At 35.5% G+C, this 25,030-nt stretch overlaps 1 protein-coding gene across 4 annotated transcripts in view; it reads right to left on the reverse strand.

The window, feature by feature from the left end:
• Positions 1 to 10,539: 10,539 nt before the first annotated feature.
• LOC148126160 (uncharacterized) overlaps positions 10,540 to 25,030 on the reverse strand; it is a 90,538-nt gene continuing 76,047 nt past the window's right edge. For 3 of the 4 annotated variants that reach the window (XR_015742896.1, XR_015742898.1, XM_087930093.1), the window contains one exon: positions 10,540 to 12,203. Coding sequence is in view for 1 of the 4 variants with exons in the window: in XM_087930093.1 (XP_087786219.1) it covers positions 12,197 to 12,203 (7 nt within the window). In the remaining 3 variants the exon portion in view is untranslated. Of the gene's footprint in view, positions 12,204 to 24,749; positions 24,794 to 25,030 lie in introns of those variants that run through there. The other variant, XR_015742897.1, reaches the window with a different exon arrangement.

A 25,030-nucleotide genomic window follows, 5' to 3' on the forward strand; every position in this document is an offset into this window, starting at 1 on the left:
TTAATGCTACATCAATTGTCACCATCATCATGCAATGCTTGTCTTCCTTAATAGTACAATTGTGGTGTGTGTGTGTGTGTGTGTGTTTCAGTACAACTGTAAATTCATAAACATTTCAATTGAATGCTTTTTTTTTTTTTAAGATACAGAAGCTTGGACGTGAGGGGCATAAAATTTGCTATATTCTTTTTCAAAATTTCTAAACAAAATCCAGTGGTTGCTTTTATGTCCCTGTGACCTGAAGTAACATTGTGTTGTGTGGCTCTTCTCTGTATGTCTTGCTTTTGCAAGCCATTATGGCTTGTCGCTTAAGGGCCCCTGCTGTGATAGGGAGTATTAAGTGTGAGGTGTCCTAATAAACGTATACAATTAGTAAGATCTTTAAAGAGAAAGAGAGAGAGAGAGAATCCGCTTGGAAAGGCCTACAAAAGAGCATCTGAGTTAATTAAAGGATTTCTAAGCACTACATCTGACTGTATCTACTTTCATAATATAGAAGACAAAAAAGGCGGAAAAAAGGACAATGACTGCTTCCATTACTGTTGAAGCCAAAAACACTTTTCACAGCCATGAGATTTCACAAGGGTTCAGACAGAGCACAGATAATGAATATAAGTTATTTTGGCGAGGTTTGCCTGACTTTGAAATTTAAGTCGTAGCCTTTGGATGTGAGGAAAGCTAGACTTAATCAATTCCATTGTGCAGTTCATTCCCGAATGAAATTTCCTTTCCATCCATGACCAATTGGTTCTATTTATTTATTTATTTTTGCCCTGGCTGGTACTTTTGTCTACCGCACTGGAATTTTCTGGTAGTGATTAGTACCTTTCATTGGTGAGTGGCAGGTTCTAACAGCAAGGAGACAATGGGAAGAATCATTAGGAATTCAAATGCAGGTTTGCGCTTCTACCTCACGAAGGCTGGATTCAAACAAAAGTGTAATTTATGTTGTTGAAGAGCAATCAATTTTCATTTATTTTCAGAGCACTCCGCATTTGTTTTTAAATGGTGAAAAAGAATAAATGGAAATTGGAATCATGGAAGTTACCCAGGTCTCTTTTCATTCACACAGTTTTATGGTGTTAATTGTTATCCATTCATTCCTTTATAATCCAACCGCTTTCCGCTACCAAGTGGACAGAGAACAGCCGATATAGGAGCTCTTGTTACTACATCCATTATACACAATGCCCAGTGAGATATTTACTCAAGCTTTTCAATATGTATTATAAAAGTTGCACAATGTAAATTACAGTAAATGGGAAATATCCCAAATCAATGTTGCAAACGTTCAGTATCCACTCCTCCCCAAAAAAGACTAACAAGTATATTCTCTTCAAAGAGGGGGAAACATATATTGTAGGTTTATATTTCAGTGGTGATTATTCACTTATGAATTTTGATTAACCAGTTGTTTCAGATAGAATTGCTGGTTTGCAATTTCTCAATAATTGTATCAATCAAACATTGAATTTCAAAAGGTTGTCTATTATTAAACAATGGGAAAATGCACCGAAAGTTCTGTATAGCTGGGAAGAAATGGCTATATGGAAAAACAATTATGGTGGCAAATTCAGTTCCTGAATAGTAATTATCTAATATTTCCCATTATGTATACTGGGTTGATATTGTAGCAATAGTGTCCAAAGCTGCAAAGGTCATTTATTCATAATATGCTACTATTGTATTAAACAGGGTTATGAGCTTATTGTACCATACTTGACAATTTAAATTCACTTGATATCAGAGCTCTTAAGATAATACAGAATTATACAAATGTAATAACAGAACAGAGGAGAAATGGATGGATGATTTTTCTAATATTCTCAAAAGATTTGTTGTTGATATTGTTCAGACATAACAATTAGTCTCTACCAAGACTGCCAAGTAGGTAGAAAAGCATATGGAAGGGGTATTACTTTGAATAAAATTGCAGATATGCTGAAAAACAGATTTCATATTTTATTATGTTGCATTATTTAAAATAGGGGAGAGTAAATCAAATACTCTTTAGATGAAACAATCACTACATCCGATTTTTATGCAGATCCTCTGTGTTCTTCAGAGATAAGACAGTGTTTCTGAATGTGTTGTGACTAATTTATGCCAAGTTTTCATCAAGCTAGCATTTTTCCTCTTTCAATTGGCACACAAAGGTCCGTAATTCATACATTTAGGATTTTAATATATTTGGATTAAGTGAGAAAAACACAGAACCAGAGTATCTATAGAATTGTCAGTTAATGAAAGTTTGTCTTAAAGGTGATGGATGACAAGTTGATAAGCTAACTCTAAAGTCACTTTAGTACAGTTGTCCACAACTTATGACCACAACTGAGCCCTAAATTTCTGTTTCTAAATGAGGCAGATGTTTAAAGTGAGTTGTGCTTCATTTTATGACAATTTTTCACACAGTTGTTAAGCAAATCATTATAGTAGTTCAGTGAATCAGGCAGGTCATTAAGTGAATGTGAATTCTTTCATTGACTTGTTGGAAGCTTGTTGGAAGCTGACTGGGAAGATTCCAGGTGGTTATCAGATGACCCTCGATCAATGCAACTGTTATGAATAATGCCAGTTTCCATGTGACCAAATTTTGATCATTGACCATTGTGTCTTCAACTCCAAAAGAATTGGGAAAAATACGACATGGAAGTACCGTGAAGTAAATAATCTGAACGTAATAAGTAATATCATTATAACAACATTCAAAATAAAATTGTTCAGGAAATAGTTCCAGTGTTTAATTGGGTGTGTCAAAGCATGGCTATGTAAATTAAAATTATAGTTCTGTCTGATGTTGTTGTTCTGTCAATAACTACCCCTTACAACACAGTACTAGAAGTGATTTGTGCCTCTATTAGTTAAGGATTTTGTGTCTTAATGTTTTGAGAAACACATTAGTTAAAATACCAGTATTAATGAAGATATAAAAACAGAACTTCTGGATTTCCTTAAGGCTCATTTTAATCCAACATTTTTTCTCTCTCTCTCAGTGATCTGCCAGATGCCTCTTGGGTACTCACAAGTACTATCAACACTATCGCTATGGATATTTGGGTATGTTGCCTTCAACTAAAGTTAGAAATAAGATTGAGCCTTCAAGAGAAATAAACCTAGATAGATCTTGAACTTAACTAATCCCCTTTTAAATTATTAAAGCATCATATCACTAGGCTAAATCAGTATATATTAATGCTTGGTTGCTATGGTATTTCTGCCTAAATTTAGGTCAGAAATGGCAACTGATTATTTATAGATAGATAGATAGATAGATAGATAGATAGATAGATAGATAGATAGATAGATAGAAAGACAGACACAACAACTGAGAATTGACAGCACAATATTAATTCTTCCTCACTGTTTCTTACTCCCAGGATTATAGTCCCAAGGTCCTAAGCAAGGGACAGAGAGTGAGATTAATGGCGTCATCCTAATGTAGCATTTTGAGATAATGTGACAATAACAATCACCTACATCTAGTAAGCATGTCCTAAGAGGCCTTTTGGAGATGGATCCTTCTTTGACTTTTCTTTCTTTTGATTTTTCACAATTCAACCTCTTGCTTGATGTTCAATTTTTGAAAGCTTTTCTTTCTGCAGAGGCAGGATTACTCTGCCTTAGCACTGATATATGACACACAGTGATTTTACAATGATTGCAGAAGTCTACAGTGGGAACCACGAATGAGTCAAAAAGTCACTTCTAAAGATACATGGGTTTCCACTATATACTTTTTAATATTTTTTTCTTTTTTACATAGCGCTCTTTGGGGCTCTGTAAGGGAGATAAGAGAAGACTTGTCAAGATGTAGATAAAGACTTATTGTCAATGTGGTCCTTGCTTCTGGAAAAGAATTGGTGGTTTTTTTTAAAGAATAGTTTTCTTCATCTCTTTTGTGTTGCGCCTTAGGCAATTCCAAATTAGCCAAATTAGATGCAAGAATCCTTCTGGCTTGGATTTTTGGTTGTTGTTTTTTTAACCTTCCTTTTAGTATTGATATTCTTACTATTATTCTAAGCGTAAAAGCTGGTTGGGAGAGATGCATCCAGAAGTACTCTGTGCTGATTAAATTCATTATTTTGCCTGGCCTAATTTTTTAAAAATAAAGATTCATCAGATGCTCAATGTAAACTTTATTTTATTGTTCTCAAAATAAAATCTTTTCTGAGAGGAAATTTTAATTAATTCTTCCTCATCTTCATGAACTTTTAAAAACTACTTGTGAATTCAATTTTGGTACTGCTCTATTAAGGATAAAGATACAATGCTTCTCATTAAAATTATTATTTTCTTTCTTAGCATTTTATTTCAATTAATAATATGTATCTAATTAAATAACAAAAGCACACAAAAAATAGCTCAATTGAATGGTACCTCCTAGCAAAACCAATATATTTATTAGATTTGTAAGACAAACCCATTTTTTGCAATTTGAGATCCTTTTAAAAGAAAGAAAGAAAGAAAGAAAGAAAGAAAGAAAGAAAGAAAGAAAGAAAGAAAGAAAGAAAGAAAGAAATTCAGAGAGTCTTTTTATTGCTGAAGCATCAGAGTCTTACAAAAAAGTTCTATCGCTGTTGTGAAGTGCAAATCTGGGAAAATGGTATTTCCCTGTGGAAGCAAATGATAATTTTGGTATAATGAAGTAAACAACAAAAAAGGAAGAATTGAAAAATAACTCCATAATAGTTTGATATGCTTTATCATGAAAACACTGATGGGCAGTGCACTGGATAGTGGAATGTGATAAACTCGCATAATGTCATGGCCTGTATATATTTGCTAAGGTATAGATAACATTCACACATTTCCAGCAAATGTTGCTTAGTGAAGTGACTGAGAGGAGAAAAAGTGCATTACCAAAAATGAAAAAGAGCAGAAAATGAAACATGTGTTTATATATTTAAAAAATCCATATACACCAGTGCAAAATAAGTGTGTCTATGAGAGAATGCATTATACCACAATGTTTTGTGTGCCTACTCAATTAGTCCAGATGCTAATTCTAAGCAGCAACTTTAAAAGTCTTTCTCTTTATGATTCTATGGCAAATTTTATTCAAAGGACAAACATAGCAGTGGGATTCACATAATTATGAACCGGCATGTGCCGTATTTAATAGGTACATAATTTGAATTGTGGAGCAATATAACCCCAGTGCAGTCTTCCATTTATTTAAGCATTCCAGGCTAATCAGGATTAAGGTTAACATGTTCTTATTTTTTAGGTCTAGAAATGCATTATCTGGAACACAGAGAAACATCACATCAAAAATGAGATCTTCAATTTTAAATATTAGAACTCCAATTGATAAATACTGTGATGAATTATTTTTTCTCTTTCTGACAGGATTTTTCTTTAATTTACAGGTTTATGGCTGAAATAATTCACGATTTATCCCTTTTGTACTGTTTTCTAAACTGAGTCTATCCTTTGAGCCACATTTCTCATTTTAATATAATGTTTTATATTTTGAGTGCAATTCCAAGAAAATTTGTGGCAGCCGGTCTCTTGTCTCCTTCCCACTTTAGCTGCTTTTTAAATAATTAAAAATAATTGGCTTTTAAATTTAAATATTACCGAATTAACTGCCAAGGAAGCAGACAGGGAATGGCATAAGTGAAAAATCATAAACATCTATGTAATGTAGCCTGTGTGCATAGCTATATCTATACACACACGCACGCACACACTTACAAAAAAAAACCCCTTTATATTCTAAACATCAAAATCTGTTTGTCTGTGTTGTTTTTACATTCCTATTTTTAACTATATTCTAAGCCACCCAGAGTTATCTTGGACAGCAAGCTGGGTGGCATATAAATTTAATAAATAAATAAATAAATATATAAGTCATTAGAGATACTTGAAATTGAATGGAACACAGGAGAATCCTGCCCACAATACCAGCAAAAGACGAGCCAGATTTTTCTTCTTTCTCCTCAGTGCCATTTTTTTCATGACTTCTAACTTGATGCAAAGTTCTTAGAAGTTAGAAAGCTTGCAAGGATTTGGTAAAACATTAGCATACTTAATAAAACTCTATCCTATATGGAGACTCTGGATGCTCTGGATATCCTTAGACAGACAGTTATGTGGCACAGATAATTGAAAACATGTACAAGCAACATATGCCCCTCATTGCTATAAGACATAGACTTAACTATAGTGCAACTGCACCTTTCAGTTAAGGAGTTCAGGCTCCTGAAAGGGGTGATTTGTCTGTTGCCCAGCTGCCAACTGGATGAGAAAGGAGATGGTGACAAAGGAAAGTGGAAAGAAAAGAAGATTTTGTCTAAACAGTGTCCAATGTTTTAATATGTAAAGAAATATATGCCTATGCAACATCCCCACCCTTTTCTAATTCTAATTTCTTGACCTAGAAATAGGATTGATCTACCATTCTTGGTCCATTTATTATTAAATATCATCTATGGTGTATGAACATAATTCATAGGAAGAATAGTTTTTAAAGAACGTTTTGGTGTACATAACAGAAAAAAGTACATTTGTATAAATACTCATGTCTAATTTCACCAGGAAGGGTGAGGAGGGAATAGAAATTATCATATTTCATTTGGTATAAAAAAATTAACACACAAATTTAAACATATGGAGCACTCTGGCATATATAAAAATACAGCTCCACGTTTATGATGATTCTATAAATATAGATGCTCACTGATTATCACTGGAGCTATTCATTAAAATTCAGGACAGCATGCAAAATTGTATCTGTATGTGCGTGTGTGTGTGCATGCACATTCGTACAAAAAAGGGAAAACTAAAAATAGCTACCCTTTAGCTTTCTGATGAAGGCCTTTTCCAGTATATTTCAGAATTTGTCACAGAGCAGGAAACTCTCACAGAAGGAAAATAAATTGTCAGAGGAAAGTGAAAAAGGAAATGTAATTGTTCCGAAACCTAATGCAGAAATAGAGTTCAAAGGAAAGTGGACTGTTATCTTCCCCTGGGAACTTTATGCTGCCACTGTTGGTTAAACCAAAGCAGTAATTCATAAAATTTGGAAATGATACTTTCATAATAATGACTTCACATTTCAACTAAGTTAATTTTCCTCAACAGAGATTTTCACTGAATGGCTGTGGAGAAGAAAAAAAAGACAGTAGTTGCTTAAGCAATGTTGTTCATAAAAACAGAGTTGAAGAGGTCACATAGCCCAAGATAGCCAACACCTTGGTCAATACAAGAATCCAAATCAAAGCATTTCAGATAGATAGCGATCTAACTACCTCTTGAGGTGATGACAATTGAATCAAACTTTTCTTACTGTCACTAAAATTTGTTTTTGAAGGGTCCTTAGTGCTCTCTGAACTTGATTGTTTTCTTGCAGAGTTTCATTACCCAAACTAGATAACAAACTAGGTTGTTGTTTTTCCCCCTAATGTTCAGTTCTATATATTGAACCTATTAGATCTTGCACTCTAGAACTAAAGAAAACATGTGTTGACTTTCATAGTTGCAGGACTCGGGATAAAACCCATTTAACTCTAGAATACTGGAGAAATAGTCTTAGAGAAGAGAACCAAAAGCTGATAGGAGAACATGAATGGAGGTAGAAGAGTATTTTAAAAAGGCTTAGAATAGACTCACTTCTCCCCATTAACTGGATATCAGATGGAGGAGATTATAAGAAAGCGAAGATCTGAACAATTATTATAGCCTATTTCAATATTGTATAGTTCCGGTCTTCCTGTGGTGTCAGGATCTTCACCTGGTCCACTTTATAAAGCTGACATTAACCATGGTGGAACAACATCAAAACAAATAAGCATTATAATGGCTGCCCTGGGAGAAGACAATACATTATCCATCTATCATAATTTTGCCTAGATTTATTCTTTGTAACACTTTTTCCAGTTTCATTGACTGATTTCATACTGCTTGAAACACATGGAAGGTGATTTAAATTGTTTATTCTTATGAAAGGAAAAACTTTAGAATTTCCTGAGCTAAGAATGTCTTTGGAGACATAACATTGCAGCACTTTTAGTCAAACACCTCAAAGGAAACCTTTGAACTTCTTATTATGTGCATTTTACTCCTGGTATGAAAGTCATCAGATATACAAAGCCATACATAAATAGTTATATTTATAGATAAAACCATTACCAGATCCTGGCAACACTACCACATCTTAACTTTCCCAAATTTGGAGATGAATTACAGCAAGCAATGGATTCTAAATATTTTATACACAATTACTGAATTCATCAGGATTTAGTCCTAAGTGAGTGGATGTAGGATTGTCCTAAAAGTGTCTTTTGTCTTCTCTTGATCCATATAACTTATGAAATTAGGGTTGTAAAAATGAGTAAATGAGTCCTGTCTCCATCTTTGATCATATTAGGGTACCATTAGTTCAAGTTCATCCTTTTGGTTGTTTAGGTTGATTTTTGAGGGAAGAAATGAAAACATTCAAATTCAAGCTGATTGGTGAAGAAGTCTAGTGGAGAAAGGATAACCACAATCCCTATTTCTTCCCTCTCCCCCTCAAAATGAAATTATTTTTTTATTTTTTTTTATTTTGTCAAGCAATTATAAGATAACAGATATAAGTATAAACATACATGTATTATGAATACATGAAATGGATACAAATAAGAAAAAAAAGAAACAATAGGACAGGGACGGTAGGCACGTTGGTGCGCTTATGCACGGCCCCTACAGACCTCTTAGGAAAGGGGTGAGGTCAATAGTAGACAGTCAAAGGTTAAAGTTTTTGGGGTTTGGGGAAGAAACCACATAGTCAGGTAGAGTGTTCCAGACATTGCCCACTCTGTTGCTTAAGTCATATTTCCTGCAATCAAGTTTGGTGTGATTAACCTTGACTTTCTATCTATTGTGTGCTCTTGTATTGCTATGGTTGAAGCTGAAGTATTCATTGACAGGTAAGACATTGCAATATATAATTTTATGTACTATACTTAGATCGGACCGAAGGCAATCTAAGTATAGTATGGTGGAATTCCTTTACATTCTTATTAGGGATTAAGTTAGTGGACAAATATTGTATTTTACCAGAAAACTGAATTCTTCCCTATCCTGACTATATGAATTTGAAAGAATTTGTATGGCTTAAAAACAATAATACCCAAGATGGCTTGTGTGTTTTGTTTTTCTTTCTCCATGTAAACAGAAAATGTAATGTTCCATGGATGAAGCTTTCAATTTTGGAAATATTCATTTATTTTCCCACTGCAAATACTGCCTACTCATTAGAAAAGTGAGAACAAAATATTTTATTTAGCTAAAAATTGTGAAATTCTCTGGCCAAAAATAAAGAACATTTCTGATCACAGGCTATGTCATACAATTAGGCCTTGTTTAGTGACTATTCATATTTAGAAATGTGATGTAAAAGTAACTTTGTGACCAATCCTCATGTTTATGACTTAAAGACTTTTGCAGGTCTGTAAAGAAAAGGAAAATTGAAGTATGATCATAAGCATAATTGTGGTTTCATTTAACAACGCCTTTGCTTAATGACTTAGTGAGTTGTTGGTCTCAATTGTGGTAATTAAACAAGAACTACCTGGAATGGCAAATAGGTATTTTTATATGGATTCTTTTTTTTAAAGTATAAAATAAAAAAGAAAGCTAAGAAAGCTGAAATGCATATGATCCAGAGAAACGTATACTTACATTTTTTAAAGCAATTCAGCCTTGTAAAAATAAGCCCATACTATAAATGGTGTAAGTTAAGATATAAAGGTAAGGAACAACATATTGTCAGGTGCAATAAAAAAGATTTAGCTGCATGCAAATTTAGATAGATCAGCAAGAGATGAAACTTGATATTGCTTTATTGCACACACCTATCTGTTTGAGAAGCCATATGGATTGGAATATAAATTGGCTAAGACACATTAATCATGATTCTTTTCTTTTTAGAATGAAAAGTTCATGTAAATATTCTGCCCCCTAAAGATAATACAGATAGGAATGATCAAAGTAAAAGAGGTTTACATTTGTTGGTTTTTAAAAGAAAGGATGGAAAATATCATAACAATTGAATTTTCAAACAAAACCCTTGTCATCCTTGAAGTGATTCAAATAAAACGGACACTGGGGGAAAATAAAGTGGTTGGAGAGGACCTGTAGTTTATAGGAAGCCGCAAACAACTGTGAGCTAATGACAATATCATTTCCATTACTCCCACTGTGCAGAAGGAGGCCTTGTTATGGAGATGGAAGGTGGAAGACAATATTCCCATGCGGTGAATGCTTATGTGGACAAAGTGCAGTAGAGTGATCCATGATTAAACCTGCAATTGCCAAGATGTTCCAGAGTAACTTTCCAACCATGGTTAGAAAGACTGATAGAGGCTACTAACACTGCAATCCTTGCTCAGTACAGTCTGTTCATTATGTCTTTCAGTAGTTCTGTCTTTTTTTTAACAGAAAAAAAAAACATTGAAAATGTTTCTATTTCTATAAGAATGCCCAAACCTCGGTAAACGAAATAATCAGAACCATACAAAACTATATCCATCAAATTTTTATTGAATTGCATCTGGATGAGCCCTGGTTTAATTTTATCATTATGGTTTTGGGGGGAAATGGCACTGATTGAACAAACTCACTAGAGGCTATACCAATTATTTTATATAAAGCAGGATAACACAAAATACAAAGTCTTTTCTCTGAAGTTCCACTATATAAGTTATATAACTTATAACTTGTGTATAAGTTTGTTTCTGTATTTTAACCAGACCTATTTGCAAGACTAATGTATTTGAGGGATGAATCAACACATAAAATATTTATCTGATCTGCTTAAATACCTTTGCAACTCCTTTTTTAAAATCTCATGCAATAAAGCAAGAATAAGCATCTTAGTACCTAACTAATATTTCTGAACAATAATCCTCATAAACTCCAGTAAGCTAAGAACTTTGTAGAACCTTGGTTCACCATTCCAGTTGCATATATTTATTTATTTCATGGAACACAGCTATGTGTTCAAAAAGAAAAATTCTGCATTGCTTTTTCTCTTACTTCTTCCACTTGAAGCCAAGCAGGACTGTTGTTGGGGCTGCTGGTGGCTATCAGAGCTGGTAGCAGAGTTGGACAGTGAGGAGGTTGGAGACAATATGGGCCAGTCTTGGAGGCTGAGGAAGGCTCAGACGAGGGCTCTGCTGCACATGGGCAAAGCTGCCAAAAGAAAAGAACAATTATGAACTAAGGGTCAGCATGGGAGTAAGGCCACAAATGAATGGTGAATGGCCCCTCCCATAGGGATTAAAAGAGGAGCAAAAGGGGAGGGGGCTTTTGCAGGAAATAATTTGTTCATTGAGCAGTGTGAAGATCTGTCTGTGTATCTCAGAGATTCTGTGCCAAAACCTTCCTTGTCAGCACTGCATTTGAAAATATTTACTTGGCAGCTCTCCAAGCTAGATAAGGTCTGTGATCCTAATTAGACCCTTGAAAGACTGTTTGCAGGCCTTTGGCTGAATGCGAATGCAAGAAATTCACCTTTGTTTAATAAAAGGGGTTTTGCTAGGACAAAAAGTCTGCTTAGTGTTTTTTGGGGAAGCCTAGGTGAGAACAACTCTTCAGTTATAATGACATCAAAATCTAGATCTGTATCATGAGACGAAGGGCTTTAAATATATACCACCTCTATTTTTCCTGCTCATAAATGGCCCTATATCTGTCATTTGTACTCAAAGGGAAGTTTCCATTGGCATTAGTGGGAGGATTAATTCCAATTAAAATAGCAGTCACAACCTAGCAGATGAGGGAGAATTAAAGTCATCTACCCTTAGTCACAGACACTTCTTGGATGACTGAGTGGTTGCCTAAATTTATCTACAAAGTGTCCATGACTGAGGGTAGATTTAAATCCCATTTTTTTTAAAAAAAATTCTAATCTAACATCTTAATGAACATTCAGAATTCCAAAAAGTGTTTATGTAGCACTTAGGAAGAAACAATAATTTGTCTAAGTAATTTCACATTTTTTTGTGAGCTGATATGACTCTGATGGTTTTAAGATGCTTCTGAGCAGGCATTTTATGTTCACATTTTCAAATTTCATGTAACCATCATGGTTTGATCTGCATGAAGAAAAGATGATCTTCTCTTGCTTGTTGCTGCTTCAAAGAATGAGGAAATAACTGTGGCCCACTCAATAGGAAAAGATGCAATCTCTGCGTGTATGTGTGGTTCAGGACCTAGAAGTAGGAAAAGCTTTATTAAATTAGGTTAGCATTTTTTTCCCCCATCCCAACTAATTTTATCTACTGTGACTTGTAGAGTTCTACATATTGTCAAGCAAGGTTATTTTTATTTAATGCTATTTTAATTAACTTTTATGTTTACTTTCTAAACATTGAACAATTCCCAGAATTCTTGTGTCACAATTATACCATTCCCAAAATTCTGAGGCGACATGGCATGACATGGCATGCCAGCTCGGAATTTTGGCAGTCGTACTTGGCCAATAAAGTATTCTAACACTCTTAATTTAGATTCTCACTATAGCTAAAGGCTAACAGGTTAAGGAGACCAGCTTAAGTCCTGTGCTTTTCTTATGAACTTTAAATATTTATTAAGCATCTCTCTTTTCTGAATCTTATGATCCTCAGAAAGTTTCTCTATGGTGTTATGCTTTTTTGAGAAAAGAAATCATGTTCATTAAAAGTCAGGCAGACTTTTGGCTTGAAAAATTGTTGACATTGTAAGCTGCTGTATGCAGAAAGAACTGCAAAATGAAACTCGGTGAAATATATTGTTTAGCAAGCCCTCTGGAAACAAATTCTGTAGCACTCAGAATTTATCTCCTGTTCAGGTTGCAGTTTTGGCATAAAGATAAGTGTTGCTCGTATATCTTAATATGATCACCTTTCAAGCTAGAAGCAAATTTAAATTAACTACCCAAGCAAAGGATGTCACTCGAGGTCTAGTTTTGAAAATGAACATTAACAGAGACCTTGCAGACCTCTGAACTCCATAAATCCACAGGTGTTTAAGTAGGCCTAAAGGTTGGGTCACATAGCAAGCTTGTTTTAATCTAATTTTACAAGGATTTAGTACTGTGTAAATGGCCCTTGCAAGTTTGTTTCTCTTTGCTGCTGAATAATACCAGCAACTCTTTGAGCCGCTCCTGAGTTTTGAGCCATAAAAGGCAAGTTGGCTATTTATTATCCTTTGACAACAGCTGTAGCAAAAGCATTTTAAAACCCAAATGCAGGTAATGTTAAGCTTTCTGCTCATTTTACTGTTGCCTGTGAAGCATTCTTAACTCATTGAGGTCTACCATGTGATGTGAATTTGCATTGTGCAAGATGGCTAGGTGCAGACCGAGTTTTACTGTAGAACGACGGACAGAGCCTCCTCTGCTGTGAAGTCCTGTCATTTGTGTTCACCCTGATAATATAGCTTTCCTTGCAGAGTTGTTTGGACTCGGAGAGAAGCCAATTCAGCTCATCCTCTCCAGGTGTTTTGAGATGTGAAATTCTCTCTATCCCTTCAGCAAAGAGTCATGGGAATTATATTCCAATATATCCAGAAGGAAATAGCTGGAAGAAAATTTAATTCAGGCAGACCATCTTTTCCTGGCAAAAAAGTTGTGCATAAGATTTAATATTTATATAGCAAAATAAATTAAGGTTGCAATAAAAATACTTCATTGCATAAGACTAGACCATCTGAAATAAAAGTTATATTTATACTTAGGCATAGTAGAGTTCACTGATGTCTACTCATACCAAAAATAGACATAATCAAAGTAATGGCTCTAAAATTGCATCCGGGAGACTATTCCAATATTTTAAAATCTAGAGCCAATTGAGTTTTGTCAAATTAATACTGTATGGATAAAATTTCACAATTTTATTGGCATGTAAATGTTATATCTTTGTATAGGCTGTATGTGGTATTGTATGATACATTAAGTAATTAGTAATCCTCTGGCTGGGCATAAAGACGGAAAACAGCCTGGTTATCACTTGCAACAAGGTTAACTGTCTGCCTATCAGCATGTCTCAGGGTTGAAAAAGGGAGGGCTGCTATGCTGAAGGTTGTAAAACAGCTTGAACTGTGACATCTGATTATGAGAAGTGAAGGTAGAAAGAAAGAAAAGAGCCAGGCGGAAAAATATATATAGTTGCTTAGAAGAACCAAGTAATTAGGAATCGCAAAGGAAATGAGATTCACAGGAAAGGGTTAGTGTTTCCCTTGTGAAGCCAATGTGGAAAAAATTTAAGCAAACATCATATGGAAGAACATTGAATGAGCATCATTTATTTTGGAGGAGGCTGAAAAAACCCCCAAAACCTTTATTTATATTGGTTATAAACTATTTATAGAATATAGTAGTGTATTTTAACAAGCTGGTGCTATTGTGCTGGCAAAGGGGGCTTACTATGGTTCTGTCAGTCAACTGAACTCCAACGATTGGGATCCAGAAGAAGAGCCTTCTCTATCACAGTGCTTGCCCATTAGAGCACTCTAAAGGCAGAGATGGGGAACTATGGCCCCTTTATGCTTTGTGGATTTCAACATGGCTTTATTAAAAGGCAATCCACTTTTGTGAATGGTGAATGTGGCTGGCTCACGAATTCTGGGAGTTGGAGTCCACAAGTCATAAAAGGCCCATAGTTCCCCACCCCTGTTTTAAGGTAAGATTTGCCCCACCCTCCTATTCTTCTGCAAGGGCATGAAGATTTGGCTCTGCCACTTGGCTTTTGGACCACTGGAAGTGGCTGCTGGATTGATGGAAGACTCTACCTCCTCACCCTTGCTCTTTGCTCTCTACCCAACCATCTTTTTTTTATCCTATTGATGTATTATTGTTTTCTTTTTCATTCTTCATTCTATTGCTCCATTATTTGACTTCTGTTTTGTTCACACTCTTTTCATTTCTTCCTTTTTATTGTTGAAAGCCACCTAGAGTAGCTCCATTGTGAGATAGGCAGCAAATAAATTTAACAAATAAATAAATGTTATAATATTGCTATGACAATTCAAGTGAATTGACAATTCCGTTTTCATTTTGTAGAACTTTGATACCACGAAGTACTCTTGATTATTTTTTTTTCTTTTCAACAGATGAGAGACAAATAAACGGATGTGTGTTTGGTGTGTGTGTGTGTGCGTGTGTGTGCTGTGCTTATTATAATTTATCAGAATTGGGAAGGTAAGATATGTAACATGTCATTGTAGGGAGTGACACGTTAGCAGCTTCTGAAATAAGATGTTACCGTGCAACTCCAATATCCTACGTACCAGAAGGCTCAATTTTATTAAACAAAAACCAAACAAAGCACACATACACAGTCACAGACACACACACTGAGACCTCAGAAGAGACACAAGAACACAGAGTTGCTCTTCTTTTTACTTTAGGAAACTCTCTCATATATTTAAATAGCTACAATGATGGGGAGGAAATGCTATTTTCTTTACTTCGGTTGTGGATAGCAGAAATGCCATGCATGTAAAAGCCAATAGAAACCAATCTATAATGCAGCTTTCTGAGGGGTGAGGGTAGGGGGTTAATCAACTTCACATAGACAATTGTGGTTTTTGATATACAAGCTGAAAAAAATCAATAGTTTCAATATCATATATCTATTCTTACCCAATTATAAGCATTTGGCAGGCCAAAATATCTTGAGTACCCATGACATTTTTAAGGTCAGCAACCAAAGCATCCGATCTTTTGAATTTCAACATATTTAACCAACACTTAATACCCAGGCCAGGTGTCTCTTCTTCATGGGAGACTTCAACATAGTAGGTTGGAATTTTCCTTTAAATCACAAAGTCCCAGTTCCTGTTTTTGCAGAGCATTTGTATGTTTTATTTTATTTTGATATGGTCATTGTTAAGCAAACTGTGCAATATAAAAATATTAAAGACACATGGGAGAAAGAAAATAAAGCCAACAACCCATATGAAACATAAGGAAGTAAGAAAAAAAAGTTCTCTGCTCAGTCTAAAGTCATTATAGGAAGTATGAAACATAACTGATTTGACATCTGACTTCTACCCGGTTTAGAGAAAAACTATAGATGACTGCAGCTCAGACAAAATAGACTGTAGCCCATGTTTTAAATAAATTTCCATTTACAATTTGTAGGCGGAATATTGTTCTAGCTCAGCTTCTTGGCAAGTAAAACTTGATGGTAAGTAACAGACATTAAATGTAAGTATTTTAAGAATTAGTATTTTTGAACAGAAAGCTGAAAAGGTGTGTTTTTAATTTCAGTGAACCAACCACTATTATTCAACCAATTCATAATGGTTTAATGAGAAGCATAGCAAATGTTCATTTCAAGTAAGTAAAATCTGGCATCAATGTTTATTATTTTCTGTTCAGAATTTTTCACTTAGGGTTCAGAGTTGTTGAGATCCGGACAGCATAAAATATTAATTAATTATTGGGGGTTGCACAGTCAACCAGATGTTTAGGCAGGATCTGGCATTTTGTCCACCTACCAAGTCCTTCCTAAGGACCATGGATGGGCAGATATTGTTTAATAATATTAAAGATATCATTGCAGGATGTAAATTGTTCTAAGTCAAACTGCCTTTGCAATTGACTGATGGTGATTTTTGTCCATCCTGATGGTGCTGCACGTGATGGAATTGCACACTAAGTGCCTATCACTATTGGTGCTACATTTGCTTTCTTTTGCTGTTTTACATCTGTTTGCAAGCTTGTACATTTTGTGATTTTCTTCAGTTTTTTTTTTTTCTCTTCTGCCTTCTTCAGGGTATTACAATGTTCTCTATTCAGACCTTTTTGTCTTTCTTATCAACAATTGTTAAGTCTGGAGTTTTGAGTGAAAGCTGCTTGTCTATTTGAATTCTAAAGTCCCAGAGTGCTTTGGCTTTCTCATTTTCTGAACTTTGTCTATTTTGTTGTCCCACCTGTTCTTGCTTGTAGGAATAACAAATGCTATTTCTTGCAAATATTGAAATCCACCATTGTTGCTATTTTGCCATGCCATTTTCCTGCAGCAGCTAAGCAGGTGGTCCACTGGAAATTGAGTCATGGCAACTGGGCTTATTTCCTTTTTGGCTTGAAATGTTTCACTGCTTATCACTGTTTCTCCAGCTTCTTCGCAGAAATGGCATTTGCTGAATGTTGTTGTCTTCTCAATTCTGGCTTTTTGTGCAGTTGTTCTTAAGGTTTGGTCTTGTGCAGCCGGAATTAGTCCTTCTGTCTCTTTCTTCAATTTTTCTGCTGTTATCTATTGACAGTCTTCTTGATATCAGCTTTGCTGGTTATTATTATTATAATTTAATCATTGAACAGTCAGCCAGATGTTCAAACTGGGTTGACATTTTTGTCTATTACTTAAGTCCTTACCAAGGACCTGGGATAAGCAAATATGGATCTCTGATGGTGTTACAGATATTGTCGCAGGATGGAAGCAGTTCCAAGTAAAACTGTCTCCTATAATTGACTGATGGCAAATTGCAATTGACTTTTGTAAATGTCTGTGGTGTTCAAGTAGTGCTTCAGTTGTTTTGGAACTGCACCCAAGGCGCCTATGACTATTGAAACTACCCTTGCTTGCCTTTGCCATAGTCATTCTATTTCTATTTGTAGGTATTTGTATTTTGTTATCTTCTCCAATTCTTTCTCTTCTATTCTGTTGACTCCAGGCACTGCCACATCCACTATCCAGACTTATTTTTGTCTTTCTTATCAACAACTGTTAAGCCTGGAGTGGCAGGTGCCTGTCAGTCTGGATTCTGAAGTCCCAGAGCAATTTCACTTCTTCATTTTCTATGACTTTTTCTATTTTACGGTCCCACCAATTCTTGCTTACAGGCAAATGATATTTCTTGCAGATCTTCCAATGCACCATTGTTGCTACTTTGTCATACCACTGCTTGTAGTCAGTTCATGCAATCTTCTTGCAACAGCTTATCAAGTGGTCCGCTGTTTCTTCAGCTTCTTTGCATAGGCAACACTTACTGTCCATTGCTGTCTTCTCAATTCTGGCGTTGTTGTTGTTGCTGCTGCTGCTGCAGTTGTACTTTGCTTTGCCATGTTTCTTTTCTATTCTTCCTTTGGACTTCATTGCAGGCCAGTTTGGTCCCCCCAGTTTACAGTAAGCTTTTCTGGTATATTAGCTTCAGTGCATCTTCTTCACTGTCTTTGAGATATTCTTACCATGCCCTTTTCTTCTTCAATTGCTTGGTGTACTTGTGACATTCCACACCCACCTATTTCCTTTGGTAAGTAGAGTCTGTCAACATTATTGCATGGATGAAGGGCATGATCTGTCACCATTTTTATGATCCTATCCAGAGCTTTTATTTCTGTCTGAATCCAGTACACTATTCCAGCTGTGAATCTAATGATTGGAACTGCCGAGGTGATAATTACTTTGATGCATTTCCTCCACAAAGTTTGAACTTCAGGATCTTGTTTACTCTAACAAAGGATTCAATACTAACCTTCATGACTTCAGTGTGCTTGATGATGTCAGACTCAAGATATTATGTCTATAATTATTCAATATTACAAACTTGATCTGTATCTCCCTGTGAGAGGCAGATTTTTAAATGAAAGAAAAATTAATTGGCATTAAGATAAAGGCAACAATTATGATTTTTCCTCCTAACCTTTTCCTTCCAACTTCCATCATTCTTCCTCTCTCTTTCTTTTGCTTATTGTCTTTCTCTTTCTATATTTCACAAGTGAGGAACTGTTTCTTGCCCTTATTCTAACAGTATAATTCTTCCATCGTTGTTTTTTTTCCCCTTCCCTATCCAGGTAATTTTAAATTAACAACGCAGGTTTAAAAAAAATAAAATATTGTTGCTTTCTAAAATGCATTCTTTATCTTCTGGCATTTATGTTCCAGATAATAACTGCCCTCACAAAAGACATCTAAAATAATGAAGCTGTTAAGGAGCACTGAAATTTATTTCCCACCTCTTTTCTTCATTTTGATAAAATTAATCTGGCCCTCTAAGCCATCAGAAGGCGAGCCATCACAGGGCCCTGCCGCTGACACAGACAGATCACCATTAACTCCTTTTTAAGCTTTAAAATGCCTCTGAATGCCACAGTAAAGAACCTCAAACTGCAGATCTTATTCAAATGAATTAAGCTAGACCAGATGGCTGAAGGAAGGCATATAAGGAAGAAGTAAATCTCCTCTTCTCCCTTTCTGATTGCTTTGCCCACAGAGGAATAGCAATTCAAAGAAAATCACTAATCATGGCAGATGTCATTAGCATATTCCCAACAAGGAAGCTTACACTGGAAAAAAAAATCTAGGGAAAATGAATGGCTGCTGGAAGATCAATGTGGAAACAGCACACTTCCAGCTGCCTTCAAAGCTAGTGGCTTCAGGATGTGGTAGAATAAAAAAATAAAATAAAATAAATCCATCTTAGAACTCCTAAGCAGGAGGGGGTTAAGGGGGTATTTGGTTAATGAACTAAAGGACATAAATCTGTCAGGATTTCCAGTTGTGACACAACAGGGCTCGGTAGCAAAGGTGCCTTGTTGGATGGGAAATATTAGCAGTGCTCCCAATAAAACACGAAGACCATTGCTGGAGAATTTCTTGTTTGCTTTTAAAAAGAGGATTATGTGAGTTGCAATGGACCCCGACTATTTTTTTCCCCTGATTACATTATTGTGAATCCATGTGGTAAAACACTTTCATTAAAAAAAAAAAAAAAACATTGAACCCTACCACCAGTGACAATGTAAAGCATTCAAGAGTAAATGTTTGTCTGAATAGAAGGCTGGATTTTGGGAAATGCTAGATAGTATGTTTCACATTCATAAAAATGTGATGTCAGCATGGGGAAAGATGGTGCAATTTACTGATGCAAACACTAGACTTCCCTTACGTGCCATGTTTTGAGGAATTCCCAGCTTAATATGAAAACCGATTCCTTTTAATCGGTATTTGTATTCGGCTGCATTCCATTAGTAGCATTTAGCTGCATTGGTTTGGTCACGCATAACTTCCTAGTTAAGAGCTGCCAGGTGAAGTACTTCTTCTGAGACTTCTGAGCAAAGTTCATCAGGTTCATCAGAAAAAGAGAGGTCCATCTGCAGGAAATAGATTTATGGGAGTTTGATTCCACTTTGCAGTGGTCCACTGTTAACCCTGGCACTCCTCTAACTTTGCTCATGATTTCTGTTCCTTCCACATGAGCTCAGATTCAGCAGGCACACTAAAATATAAAAAATACAAATACTTTTGTTCTGAGATGGTGCAGCGAGGTTTTTCCATTGTCTAGGAGATGGGAGAGAGCTATGACACCTGCTATTAGAGTTTCCCATCCCCTTCCAACAGGCTATGGAAACACGGTCATCACTTTAATAGGCATGTAAATGCTTTTTTGCCATTCTCCAAGGGATGACATTTTTCCCCCCTGTATGGTGTCTGAGCAGACATGAATATTCTAATGACTGCCCCTACCAATGATGTGGTCATCACTTCCTATTCTGTCATAAGCTCAGTTCATTCAGAAATACTTTTCCATTCTTTCTTTATTAGCGGATATGGAGCTACACATACCATTGTTAGGATTAGGTTATTTGCTGGCGTTTGTGCAATGGCTTACAGAGCAATGTCCTGTTGAATTTTGCATTCCCTTTCTGTCACTTTAATTTCCCAAGCATAGCCAAGTCCTCCGAGTAAATTTCCACTCCTCTGTGTCCCATGGATTAGTGGGGCAACTCATTGTCACTTCTGGTTGATGCATGTCTAATTTCTTGTGCCTCGTGTTGAATATCTATCCTTCTGTAGGTTCCCACTATAACAATAGGGGAGCAGTCACTCAATTCTATACCACACCTAGCTGAATGATAAATCTTTTTGGTAAAGCAGCCATGAGACACAATATTGACAGGTTTTGTTGTCACATACAGAAGAACTAGGTGAGGATGACAACATGCCCACAGATGTCATTATTGATTGTGCCAGTAGGAGGCAGATGGTTAAATGACACAACAGGAATTGTCACAATAGTTTTAATTTTATTATTGAAGACCCAACATTCAGCAGTATCGGATAGATTGCCTTCATTTTTTATCCATTCTCAACATTTCCTCTCTTTAAAAAAAATCTTTCAATGAAGTATTAGAGCCAGTAAGAAAGCCTTTTTATGTATAGTAAGGTGGTAGAAGCTATTAATAAAATGCCTGTCAACTCCATCCTTTTCTTTTCTCCTTAGCCACAACAGGAGAAACCATTAATTACAGTTTCTGTCACTGAGAAAAGAGATGACAATTGTTCTGAATTCTGTATCCTTTCACGGGTATGAATTCACCTAGCAGCCACCTATTCTGTCCTCTTTTGAAAAGGGAAACTTTTGGAGTCATCTCTTGAAAAGTAAAACAAAACCAACTTTAAGCACAGGACGTGTATTTTTCCACACAACAAATGAGAATATTTAAGGCTACAGCTGAAAAGAGAGATTATACATATGGATAGGATGTAAATAGTCCATCTATCATGATCGGAATGCAACAGTTCAAAGCTAATTTTAAAAACAACAAAGGAGTTTTGCAATTCCCATTCAAAAAGTGAGTGTGATGAATCTTGGTTTCATTGTGGAGAGTGAGGAAAATAGGGTTTCTGTTTTGTTTTGTTAAGTCTAAAGCTACAATTGATCTCTCATACATTTGTCTAAGGGAACGCAAATAATGCCCATAACAAGCTTAGCACTTAAGTCGTCCTATCTACCTCAAAATAATGTGCAATCAAACACTTTTTTTCATTCTGTAGATGAAGTTTTTGAGTCCTCACCTTGAAATCTTAATTCAAACCAGATGTTGTATGATTTCAACAGAACTTCTCTGTGGCTAAGATAATTTTCTTTGGTTTAAGTATTCACTGGATGTGTTTTAATCAGAATGGATCCCATAACCCTGACAACACAAAAGGGCCAGATAAAAATAAGCAAATAATAATTTTGCAAAGAGATTTCTGCATTACTTTTTTTTAACATACCAGTTTGGATTCAGCCAACAGAATTTAGCTCAGGGAAAATAAATTTATTTAATGTAAATGGTTCAGTTGGGTTACATTAAACATGGAGTTAATAGTGACAGTCGGGTAAATGTATGTATGTCATATTTAAATGAGGCTAAGTAGATAGCCTCACAACAATGAATGTTTGAATATTTTGTGATTAAATTTTGTATAGATTAAGCAAGTATATTTTTAGAAAAATGGAGGCAATGAAAAAAAGAAATGAATCTAAAGCAGCATCTCTGTATATGCAAAACTTACGATTTCAGAAAGTAATTGCTTAGAGGGGGATTATCTACCATTGTATCTCACAGCATTAGAAACAAGTTAATGCAGTTTTTATAAATGTCTATGAAAAGCATTGGCATAAATTCAGAGTGTCTAGATAAAAATGTTGACATTTTCCCCCAAACAGATAAAAAAGTAAGTAGGATTTATAAGTAAAATGGATCAGTAATGCTTTCAAGCATCCACAGGTAAATTAACACTTAATTAAAATTTGTCAGCTACTTCTGTCTTGAACTTGGAGTTCCTCTGTTATTTGGAATATTGTCAAATCTTCATGGTAAGCATTCGGTCTACATTACTTGAACTTCATGGCTCCAGGATGTTTCAGGATAATAGTGCGATAAATACTGGCTGGTAATATGAAATTATAGACCTTTTCTCAATCACTTCCTAAGGAATGTCCTGTCACCAGGTGTGTATATTTGATAAAGTTTATCTATTTATCAGTCATGAAGTGGAACAACCTTTCGCCAGCACAAAAGCAATGGATGGGATGACCCAATACACATCTATTACACTATGAGCATTGTGAAAGTACTTCCAACAAACGTCTGGATTCATGGGAAAATGATGTAGGTTCAAATATGGCATTTGTCATAACCAGGGTTTTTGCATGGTTCAGTAACATGGAAATACTTCATGCTTTTCAGATTCACAGTATGCTTTGTGACTGCAGCTGTTGCCAACTCTGTCAAAATCACAGTATCTGAAAATTTAGCACTCACATGGCTGTTGACCTTCTGATAGGACATCATTGCTCAGGTGCAAAGCTAACAGCTCACATGTGGACCCAAGTCCAAAAGGAGCACAATTTATTAAAATTAGTTTGAAAACTGCACCAGTAATCCCAAAATCTGTTTTGCTATTAGATTCCCATATAACTAGCTCAATTTAAATACAGAAAACATTCAGAACATTGTATAAAGTTAACAGATTTTTTTTTTTTTTTGGTCTGTGGAAATAAAATGCCCATAAGGAATCCAGATGAAACTTTAGCACAGAGTTCCTCAATTCTACATCCAATAACACCCTTAAGTGCATTGTACCAGATTGGTTTGTATTATTGGATTCAAAGAGAAATAGAAACAGTTTATGAAGTCCTCTTTTACCTGTGTTTAGCTAATTTGCATGCCTTAGCCAAAATATAATTTTTAAAATGGCTAAAAAGAAATAACCCATTTCAAGCACTACCCAAGCCAGAATATTTCATTAACAGCTCGTTGGAAATGCCTGTGGGAAAATAGCTTACACGCATCCTGTGGCATGTGGTTTTGCCAGGTTATTGCAGCTTATCTCCTGCAGATATTAACTGAGAAAATGCAGATGCCTTCAGGGAAACTGATGTCATGTGGTATGCAAGAGGAACCAGTTCTCCAGAATATTGGTGGCACACCTTTGAGTCTCCTCATAATTCATGGACAGGATTTAAGACAACAACCTATCATTTTTGTTTTGAGATTTTGTTTATTTCAATTTAAAATATGTTAACCCTGCCCCTAGGCAACATAGATAGAATCTTGGCAAGTTTTTCAAGAGAAGGGATTTCCTGGAAATAACAGTGACCTAAAAAAATGTTCCCAACTTTGTAACAATTAATTATCCCACAGCGAAACGAAAGTATTCAATATATATGCTCCATAAGCATTCTCTTCTTCTTCAAGATTTCTCAAGCTCTTGGCCTTATTTCTGTTTTAGAAATAGGCTTTGGAACCTAATCTATACTGTATAGTCAACAGTGCAAACAGAGCTTAGAGGCATTCTTTAAAAAAAAAAGATAGATATCTTCAACCTATTATAGGTTGAAGCAACTGTAGGCATCTTGGAAATCTTGAGAGAAGTGATAGTGTACAGAATATAAGGACTGACCTTGAAGGACAGGAGGAAAGGTTGCTACCAAAGCAAATAAGAGGGATTTAAGCCTTGGCCAAGAAAATAATTTGAGAATGACTTTTCAGACCACCACCAATCCACCCGCAATTCACACAAAGATAATGTGTGGGAGGAAGAAGCACTTTTAGGTGTGAAAGATGCTGTCACTATTGCAGTTATAATAAAAAGTAGTCCTACTCTCTATAGCTTTGGTTTCTTAGTCTGGTCTAACTTTTAGGGTAGACAGGTAGAAAAAAACGTACACATTTCCTTTCTGGTAAATTAGTTTTGCATAATTGGCCATAACCAGGATGGCAATCATTTTCTGAATCTGTGGAAACCATATTCTTAACATTTGGAAGTATTTTGTGGTTCCCCCCAGTTCTTGCTTGCAGGCAAGTGATATTTCGTACAGATCTTCCAATTCACCATTGTTAATATTTTGTTGTGTCATTATTTCTTCAGCTTCTTTGCAGAAGCAGCATTCACTGTTTGTCACTGTCTTCTCATTTCTGGCTTTGTATGCATTTGTTCCTAAGGCTTGGTTTTGTGAAGCCAGAATTAACCTCACTGTCTCTTTCTTAAATGTTGTTGCTCTTATCCATTGTCAGATTTTGTTGTTATCTGCTTTTCTGACTCTGAGTCACAACAATAGAAAAAAATTCATTAGAACCAATAACATATTTTTTTTTAAAAGAAAGATAAAGGATGGCAAGCACAATGAAATCAGAGGTCTTGCTGTCTCTGACCAAAGGTTTGGGTCTTTCTATATATATCTGTGCTTTAACTTATACAAACAATTGCCTTGATTTCATCTAAAATTATATGCATGAATTTTAACTGTTGTATATGTTTTAATGTTGATTTGGTCTCAT

This window comes from Pseudonaja textilis, chromosome 3 (assembly GCF_049901715.1).
Source record: "Pseudonaja textilis isolate UNSWEBS1 chromosome 3, rPseTex1.2, whole genome shotgun sequence".
In the NCBI taxonomy this organism is placed as follows: Eukaryota; Metazoa; Chordata; class Lepidosauria; order Squamata; family Elapidae; genus Pseudonaja; species Pseudonaja textilis.